Source organism: Pipistrellus kuhlii, unplaced genomic scaffold, assembly GCF_014108245.1.
Source record: "Pipistrellus kuhlii isolate mPipKuh1 unplaced genomic scaffold, mPipKuh1.p scaffold_m20_p_8, whole genome shotgun sequence".
Lineage (NCBI taxonomy): Eukaryota > Metazoa > Chordata > Mammalia > Chiroptera > Vespertilionidae > Pipistrellus > Pipistrellus kuhlii.
In genome coordinates this window covers 3,163,934-3,174,024 of record NW_023425584.1, presented here as the reverse complement: position 1 = coordinate 3,174,024, position 10,091 = coordinate 3,163,934, and the positions used below count along the sequence as shown (strand labels likewise).

Sequence of the window (10,091 nt, the reverse complement as noted above, 5' to 3'; positions counted from 1 at the left end):
ATTCTGTTCCGTTCCATTGATCTACTGTATATGCCTGTTCCTGTGCTCCTACCAGGCTGTTTTGATTACAGTGGCTTTGTAGTATAGCTTGGTTTCTGGTATTGTGATTCCTCCACCTTTGTTTTTCTTTCTCAAAATTGCTGCAACTATTCGGGGCCTTTTTTGATCCCTTTTGTACTTTTGGATTATTTGTTCTAGATTTGTGAAATATGCCATTGGTCTTTTTTTTGTTGTTTGTTTGTTTGTTTGTTTTTAGGAAAATAAACATCGGGGCTTTAATCCTCAAATAAAATTTAAAAACTAAACATTTAAAATTTACCAAGCATGCAGCCCTCGGGTTTTGAGAAAGACCATCTCATTAGGGACTTACCTTCGGGTCATTGGTACCTGCCTGAATATGAGGGATAAACATTTCTACACGCACTTAAACAGAACAGGACAAGAGTAACCGATTTCATCAAACCCGCCTTATTCCGGGGGTGGGGGTGGGGGAAGAGAGTTGTTAAAGTGCCCCCAAAACAGCCAGAAGTCGGTCATGTAGCAGCTGGATGGTGATTACAGGGGGGCTCACTATGTCTTCCATCGAGCATACAGGTTTTCTGAGCAAGAACCAAGTTAAGCTGGCTTTCCTGCCTGAAAGAGGTGCAGAGGGCTGAGGCCTGCTGACACACACGGACAGGGAGAAGCAGAAGGTGCACAGGGCAGGCGGCGTGGCCCGCTACCCAACAGCACAATTCAGGGAGACCTTTTATTCGTTTTAAATCCTTTGGTGTCATCAGACTTTGCGCAGAGGTGACAGTATTCACGATACCCAAGGGCCCAGTGGTGTCCTGCTCGGTAAGCATGTGAACTATCAAAAGGTGTGTTGAAAATCAATAAGCAGGCTCCCAAATGAGAGTCCAGTTACAGCTGAGCAATGGCCCCAATTTTCTGTTCAGCTGCTGGTTATTAGAGCCTTCCAACGGGTCTGGGAAAGGTCCAGAGTATTCACAGAGGAACCAGCCCTGTAAGAGTTACAGCCAGTGATTACCCACAACCCACCGAGCCTGGGGGAAGCTAGGCTTCCTTCACCACCCCCAGCAGGGTGCGCCCGTGCAGCTGGCAGCCCGCTTTGTTCACCAGCGCCACCGTGCCCGGCTCCTTGCCCTCCGCCGGCGTGTGGAACAAGGCCTCGTGCTCCTAGGGGTCGAACTTGGCGCCCAGGGGTCCAGCCGGAGCAGGCCGTGCTTGGTGAACACCTTCTGGATCTGGACCTCGGTCAGGACCAGCCCCTTGCAGAGGTTTTTTGGGTGCGGGCTGTCCTCTGTGATCTCCTCCTTGGGAACGCTCTGCGTGGCCTTCTCCAGGATGTCTGCGGCCTCCAGCAAGTCCTAGCAGGAGCCCTGGATGCCTTATCATTTTGCCTCCTCCACCAGTTTTTGGGCTCTCCACCGCAAGTTCTCAGCCCCCGCCAAAGCTTGCTTATACTTTCCCATAGTGTCCTTTAGCTGCTCCTCTAACTTGGCCTTCTCCTCCGTGAGCGTCTTCTCTGCACAGGGAGTGTCCATCTTCTGGTCCGTCTGACCCACGTCCTCTTCCAGGTTCTGGCCACTGTTCTCCTGCTTTGCAGCTGTGCACAGCAGGCGAGGCGTGGGACTAAGATATAATGCCAAAGCTGGGAGGCTGTGCCGCACCAACCTCACGCTCTGAGCCACCCGCACCAGCACTGCGAATGCACCCGCCAGTGGTCTTTCAATAGGGACTGCAGTGAATCTGTAGATTACCGTGGGTAGTATGGACATTTTGATGGTGTTGATTCTACTGACCCACGAACATGGTATATTCTTCCACTGTTTATATCTTCTTCTATCTCTTTCTTTCAATGTCCTGTAGTTTTCCGAATACAGGTCTTTTGCCTTCTTGGTTAAGTTTATCCCTAAGTATCTTAATTTTTTTTTTTTTTTTTTTGCAAGGGTAAATGGGATTGTTTATTTAGTTTCTCTTTCTGAGAATTCATTATTGGTATATAAAAAAGCCACCGATTTTGGGGTGTTGATTTTTGTATCCTGCTACATTGCCAAATTCATTTATTAAGTCTAGTAGTTTTTTTGGTGGCATCTTTAGGGTTTTCTATGTACAATATCACGTTATCTGCAAATAATAAGAGTTTTGCTTCCTCCTTTCCAATTTGTATGCCTTTTATTTCTTCTTCCTGTCTGATCACTGTGGCTAGGACTTCCAGTACTATGTGGAACAGGAGTGGTGAAAGCAGCCATCCCTGTCTTGTTCCTGTTCTTAGGGGAAATGGTTTTAGTTTTTGCCCACTGAGTATGATGTTCACTGTAGGATTGTCACATATGGCCTTTGTCACGTTGAGATTTGCTCCCTCTATCCCCACTTTGCTGAGTTTTTATAAAAAATGGGTGTTGGATTTTGTCAAATGTTTTTTCTGTGTCTGTTGCTGTGATCATGTGACCTTTTGTCTTTCAATTTGTTTATGTGATGTATCACATTTATTTTTTTATTTTTTATTTTTTTAAATATATTTTATTGATTTTGTACAGAGAAGAAGGGAGAGAGATATAGAGCTAGAAACATTGATGAGAGAGAGTCATGGATCAGCTGCCTCTTGCACACCCCCTACTGGGGATATGCCCACAACCAAGGTATAGGGTCTAGTAATAATTAATGTCGTTTTTAAACATTCGTTTAAAATCTTGCTTGGCGTTGACTTGTATTGACATAACCTTCAAACACGTGGTATCTACAGAACGTGTGAAGTGCAATTAACAAATTTTGCTTGAAAAAGTTTGTGTTTGGTTTGGTTTTTGTTGCAAAACTAGGGCTAAGAAGATGGCGGATGAAGAGCATATTCGGCACTGCATGCTTTACGAGTTCCAATTAGGAAGAAAAGCAAGTGAGGCTGCAAAAAACATCTGTAGTGCTCTTGGTCAAGATGCAGTTAGCGCCAGAAAATGCCAGCGTTGGTTTGAGAAATTTCGTGAGGGAAATTTTTCGTTAGATGACAAGAGTGGTCGAGGCCGTGTGTCCAATTTTGATCAAGAAGCTCTTCAAGCTCTTTTGGTGCAAAATCCTCAAATTACCCAACAAGAGCTTGCAACAACTTTAAATTGTTCACAAAAACAATTTCCAATCAATTGTGTGCACTTGGCAAAGTCCAAAAGTTTGGAAAATGGGTTCCTCATGAGTTGACCGACAACAACCGTAATCAAAGAGTCACAATTTGCAGTTCGCTCCTCTCTTGTCAAAACCGTTTGCCGTTTTTAGAGCAAATTGTTACCGGAGATGAAGAATGGGTGCTGTATGTTAATTTGAAAAGGCGGCCTCAATGGTTGGACAAAAATGAGGCTCCGCAGCCCATGCCAAAACCTGACTTGCATGCGAAAAAAGTGATGTTCTGTGTTTGGTGGAATTTTAAAGGAATTCTTCATTATGAACTTTTACCATCTAACCAAACCATTACAAGTGCAGTGTATAGTGCCCAATTGGAAAGGTTAGCCCAAGCTTTAAGAGAAAAAGAACCCGCGCTGATTAATCGGAAGGGCGTAATTCTTCACCACCATAACGCACGACCGCATACTGCAAGAATCACTGCTGAAAAACTGCGCCAGTTGGAATGGGAAGTTCTCCCTCAACCTGCATATTCTCCTGATATTGCCCCTTCCGATTACCATTTGTTTCGTTCTTTGCAAAACTTTCTTCTTGGAAAAAAATTTAATAATGAAGAATGCCTCAAAAATGCATTGACCGAATTTTTTGCATCAAAATCACAAGAATTTTACAACAGAGGGATTAAAATGCTTCCTGAGCGTTGGGTACAAGTAGTAGAAAACAACGGCAACTATATTGTTGATTAAATTTTGTTGTATTGTTTAAATAAATTCGATTTTAAAAAGTATTAGAAAACTACATTAATAAATACATGCCCTTGACCGGAATCGAACCCGGGACCCTTCAGTCCCCAAGCCGATGCTCTATCCATTGAGCCAAACCGGTTTCGGCTGGTATATCACATTTATTTATTTGTGAATGTTGTACCAGCCTTGCATCCCTGGAATAAATCCCACTTGGTCACGGTGTACGCTCTGTTTAATATATTGCTGGATGCAATTTGCTAATGTTTTATTGATAATTTTAACATCTATGTTCATCAGGGATATTCTCTCTTTTTTTAGTGTCTTTATCTGGCTTTGGAATTAGGGTCATACTAGCCTCATAAAAATAGTTTGGAAGTGTTCCTTCCTCTTGGATTTCCAGAAATAGTTCGAGGAGAACAGGTATTAGTTTTTCTTTGAATGTTTTGTAAAACTCCCCTGTGAAGCTGTCTGCTCCTGGCTTCTGTTTGCCAGGAGTATTTTGATTACTGCTAGTCCCTCTGATCTGTCCCCCATCCCTGGGGAGCCGATCCCCAAACTCTTAACTCCACTTTCCAGATGAATGGCCCATCATGCCACAACCAAGTGACCTTCCTTCCAGCTGCTCCCGTCTCCCCAGAGGGCCCTCTTCCCTTTGTCCATGGAGTGACCTGGCTCCCTAGCCTCCCTCACTTTCCTGCAGCTTCCCCATCCCTCGTTCCTTCCCACAGCGCAACCCCCAACCCTCGCCAGCATGTGATCTGGCTCCCCAGCTGAAACCCCCACAGTAGTCCGCTCCCCAGCATCTCCACAGTGGTCCAGCCCAGCCTCCTCTCCACCACAGTGGTCTCTCCCCTCAGCTCCCCCCACATACAAACTCACAGTAGTATGGTCCTCAGTGGCCCTCCCCAGCTCTCCTCCCCACCTTGGTCCAGGCCAGTTCCTCAACTATTTACTCCTGGCCCACTGTCCTCGCACAGTGGTCCTGCCCTCATTACTCCCCACATACTCACAGTGGTCCAGCTCTGGAACCCCCACACACACAGTGGTTGTTTCCCTAGGCCCCTCCCCCACATACACACAGTGGTCCAGCTCTGGAACCCCCCCCACACACACACAGTGGTCCTTTCCCTAGGCCCCTCTCCCCCCCACACACAGTGGTCCTTTCCCCAGGCCCCTCCCCCCCACACACACAGTGGTCCTTTCCCTAGGCCCCTCCCCCACATACACACACAGTGGTCCAGCTCTGGAACCCCCCCACACACACACAGTGGTCCTTTCCCTAGGCCCCTCCCCCACACACACACAGTGGTCCTTTCCCTAGGCCCCTCCCCCACACACACACAGTGGTCCTTTCCCTAGGCCCCTCCCCCCCACACACAGTGGTCCTTTCCCTAGGCCTCTCACCCCACACACACACAGTGGTCCTTTCCCCAGGCCCCTCCCCCACACACACACAGTGGTCCTTTCCCTAGGCCCCTCCCCCACATACACACAGTGGTCCTTTCCCTAGGCCCCTCCCCCCCACACACACAGTGGTCCTTTCCCTAGGCCCCTCCCCCACACACACACAGTGGTCCTTTCCCCAGGCCCCTCCCCCACACACACACAGTGGTCCAGCTCTGGAACCCCCCCCCCACACACACAGTGGTCCTTTCCCTAGGTCCCTCACTCCACATACACACAGTGGTCCAGCTCTGGAACCCCCCCCCCACACACACACACACACAGTGGTCCTTTCCCTAGGCCCCTCACCCCCCACACACACAGTGGTCCTTTCCCTAGGCCTCTCACCCCACACACACACAGTGGTCCTTTCCCTAGGCCCCTCACCCCACACACACACACACAGTGGTCCAGCTCTGGAACCCCCCCCCCACACACACACACACAGTGGTCCAGCTCTGGAACCCCCCCCCCCCACACACACACAGTGGTCCTTTCCCTAGGCCCCTCCCCCACATACACACAGTGGTCCTTTCCCTAGGCCCCTCCCCCCCACACACACAGTGGTCCTTTCCCTAGGCCCCTCCCACACACACACAGTGGTCCTTTCCCTAGGCCTCTCACCCCACACACACACAGTGGTCCTTTCCCCAGGCCCCTCCCCCCCACACACACAGTGGTCCAGCTCTGGAACCCCCCCCCACACACACAGTGGTCCTTTCCCTAGGCCCCTCACTCCACATACACACAGTGGTCCAGCTCTGGAACCCCCCCACACACACACACACAGTGGTCCTTTCCCTAGGCCCCTCCCACACACACACAGTGGTCCTTTCCCTAGGCCTCTCACCCCACACACACACAGTGGTCCTTTCCCTAGGCCCCTCACTCCACATACACACAGTGGTCCAGCTCTGGAACCCCCCCCCCACACACACACACAGTGGTCCTTTCCCTAGGCCCCTCCCACACACACACAGTGGTCCTTTCCCTAGGCCCCTCACCCCACACACACACACACAGTGGTCCAGCTCTGGAACCCCCCCACAAACACAGTGGTCCTTTCCCTAGGCCCCTCACCCCCCCACACACAGTGGTCCTTTCCCTAGGCCCCTCCCCCACACACACACAGTGGTCCTTTCCCTAGGCCCCTCCCCCACATACACACACAGTGGTCCAGCTCTGGAACCCCCACACACACACAGTGGTCCTTTCCCTAGGCCCCTCACCCCACACACACACACACAGTGGTCCAGCTCTGGAACCCCCCCACAAACACAGTGGTCCTTTCCCTAGGCCCCTCACCCCCCCACACACAGTGGTCCTTTCCCTAGGCCCCTCACCCCCCCACACACAGTGGTCCTTTCCCTAGGCCCCTCACCCCCCCACACACAGTGGTCCTTTCCCTAGGCCCCTCACCCCCCCACACACAGTGGTCCTTTCCCTAGGCCCCTCCCCCCCCCACACACAGTGGTCCTTTCCCTAGGCCCCTCACCCCCCCACACACAGTGGTCCTTTCCCTAGGCCCCTCCCCCACACACACACAGTGGTCCTTTCCCTAGGCCCCTCCCCCACACACACACAGTGGTCCTTTCCCTAGGCCCCTCCCCCACATACACACACAGTGGTCCAGCTCTGGAACCCCCACACACACACACACACACAGTGGTTCCGCCCAGTCAGCCCCGCCCCCACAGTCACCCCGCCGCGCCACGCCCCCGCCGCGCCACGCCCCCGCCGCGCCACGCCCCCGCCGCGCCACGCCCCCAGCCCGGGGCCTCGGGAGCAGGCGGTGGCGGAGGCGGTGGAGGCGGCGCCTGAGGCGGCGGTTCGGCGGCTGCGGACTGAAACTGGAGGCGATGGCTGCGGCGGGGCAGCGGGGGCGGGAAGCCTTGCGCTTCGTCTACCTGCCCCGCTTCGGCTCGCACCCGTGCGGCGGCGTCCTGCCGCGGGGCGCGCGCCGGGCCGCGCAGCCGCGAGGGGCGGCGGGGGCCCGCGGGGCCCGGGCGCTGTCCCCCGGCGCCGGGCCCGCGGCCGCGGCCTCTCCGGCGGGAAGGGCGCGCGCAGGTGGCCGCAGGGGACGGGCGGGCGGGCGGGCGGGCGGGGCGGGCCGGGCCCTCCCTCCTCCTGGCCGCCGCCCGGGGTCCCCGGAGCGGGAAGGGCGCTGACAGGCCCCTGAGCCGTCCGCACGGGAGAGACCCGGGCCGGAGCCCGGAACCCGGGCCGGGCCTGGCCCCGGGCGGTTAAGCCCTCCCGCTGCCCTCACCCCCTCCCGGCCCGGCCACAAACTCCTCCCGGAGGGTAACTGCGTCCGGTCCATCCGTCCCCATCCGTCCCCGGGAGGGTTCTGCCGCTGAAAGCGGGGCCCCCTCTCCCATGAGGCCCGCTTTTTGTGTGTCCGGTTGTGCTGGTGAAGCCTCGACCTTAAAAAAAAATCAGCTTCATGCAGGACTGAGTTACACCCCGTGAGGAGTCTGACCGGGTTCCACTCCCTGCAACACCCAGGCCAAAGCCCTGCCTCGCTTTGGGGCTCAGCCCGCCCTCTGCTTTGGTTTTCTGTTTGTTTTTAATAACTTTGTTGAGATGGACTTCACCGTCCATCCAGCTCACCTGTTTAAAGCGTGCACTGCATGCATTGTTTTTACAGAGAGGTGCAGTCAACACAAGCAATTATGGGGACCAATTATCACCCCCAAAGAAGCCCTGTAGCCATCAGCACTCACTGTTCCTGCTCACTGCCCTCCCTCACCCCATACCTGAGCCCCACGCAAGCACCAAACTCCTTCCTGCCTCCATAGGTCTGCCTACTCTGGATGTCTGTAATAATCTATAATGGTAGAATAGTAAAATATGCTAATTAGACCGGACAGCCGGACGACCTGCCAGATGAAGCCGGGGCTGTGAGGGCCAAGCCCCTTGCACAGACTTTGTGCACCGGGCCTCTAGTTTCCTATGAGTTGAATCACACAATACGCCAGTTTTCCTGATGGGCTTTTGTCACAGCCTCGCGATTTTTGTATGTTAGTTTCAGATCCTCGCACTCCACTGAATTCTTTTATTATTAGAGTTAGCGTTATGGTTGATAAACGTTTTCAAGCACACAGCGCTTAGGGTTTCTCCTAACAGTTAACGCGGGGAGACAGCATGGCTCAGTGAGCGGAGCCGGGAAGCTTACTCACTCTGAGGGACTTGTAGTGTCTCCTGTGTCTGGTGGTGTAGACAGAAAGATGGACAAGGCTGTCCCCTAGAAGGTCCAGCCTAGAGGAGAAATCACAGTTAAACACACGAGGTGAAAGTGTGCTGTTACATGATGTACACGGTGTTCCTGGAGTCCGTGCGGGACTGGTTGTGTTTGAGGAAAGGCTTCAGAGAGGAGGTGACAAATGTGCTGAGTCTTGAAGAGCAGGTAGAAATTTCCCTGGTGTGTGTGTGTGTGTGTGTGTGTGTGTGTGTATAGTGTGTACAGTGTGTGCGAAGGCTGGGAGGAGTAAGAATACTGTTTGAGTTGAGTGTGTGTGTGTGTGTGTGTACAGTGTGTGCGAAGGCTGGGAGGAGTAAGAATACTGTTTGAGGAACCGCAGGTGGTTTGTGTAGTGGGAAGCACATGCACCTGAACTTGAATGGAGAAGGAAAGGGATGTTCGAGGTACACGGGCAGGATGGGGCTCGGGTATTTGTTTACTGTTGCTGACCTTTTAGGGGCTTACCTTTCATATCAGAAAAGGAAGGGCAGTCGAAACTGGTTTGGCTCCATGGATAGAGCGTCGGCCTGTGAACTGAAGAGTCCCAGGTTCAATTCCAGTCAAGGGCATGTACCTTGGTTGCAGGTACATCCCCAGTAGGGGGTGTGCAGGAGGCAGCTGATCGATGATTCTCTCTCATCGATGTTTCTAACTCTCTATCCCTCTCTCTTCCTCTCTGTAAAAAAATCAATAAAATATATTTTTTTAAAAGAAAGAAAAGGAAGGCCATTTTCTAGGCACTTCCAAGATTATCTCTAGGTTGTTTTTTTGTTTGTTTGTTTCCCTATATTAGCTAATTGATAAGTTGGTTTTACCTAGTGATCAGAAATATACCAACAATTGTGAAAATCCCCACCGAGGGCTCAAGGGACCTTCCTAGTTGTCTGTTCTCAGGAGAGGGCCTCCTTTAAAATATGTACTAACCTTGACATTTCACTTCCTTTCTGTTTTAACAATTAGGTTTATCCCAGAAGATGTTAACTAAAAAGTTTGAGTTTCCCATACGTTCCAATGAAACTTCCAAAGCAATGAAGAAAAAGAAAGAGGTATATTATAGAAAGGCGCACGGGGGAGGGGGTGGGGGGGAGACAATATTTGAATTTTAGATTAAGCTCTCTAAATACAAATGTATGAATATGCTTAACACAGTAAAAATAGTTCCGTCTTTTGAAAAGTTTAATTTCCTGAAATGAGAAAGTCGAAGTAATTGACCAGAAATGGAATTTGGTTTGGAAATTCTTATTACCATAAAGACTAGTCCTTGTAGTGTTTGAAGGTATAAAACACATTTTAATCAAAATATTACCCTCCGGGAGATTTTTCTTTTTTTTTCTTTTTCTTTTTTTTAATCAATCTTTATTGCTCATATTATTACAAAGGTTCCTCATTTCTTCCCCCCTCCACCAGGTTCCCACCCTACCCTCTGCCCTTTCCCCACCCCCCATTGTCCTCATCCATAGGTGCACAGTTTATGTTCAGTCTCTTCCCGCCTCCACCACTCCCTTTTCCCCCCAAGAATTGTCAGTCCACTCCCCTCCCGTATCTCTGAT

At 51.4% G+C, this 10,091-nt stretch overlaps 1 protein-coding gene and 1 pseudogene across 1 annotated transcript in view; one reads left to right on the top strand and one right to left on the bottom strand.

Annotated features, from left to right (window-relative positions):
• Positions 1-976: 976 nt before the first annotated feature.
• On the bottom strand, positions 977-1,815 carry LOC118711218 (annotated as a pseudogene).
• A 7,668-nt stretch (positions 1,816-9,483) lies between these two features.
• LOC118711460 (neuronal vesicle trafficking-associated protein 2) overlaps positions 9,484-10,091 on the top strand; it is a 36,720-nt gene continuing 36,112 nt past the window's right edge. Inside the window, exon 1 of the mRNA XM_045576583.1 lies at positions 9,484-9,587. Within this exon, the coding sequence (XP_045432539.1) occupies positions 9,516-9,587 (72 nt within the window). The 5' untranslated portion in view covers positions 9,484-9,515. The remainder of the gene's footprint in view (positions 9,588-10,091) is intronic.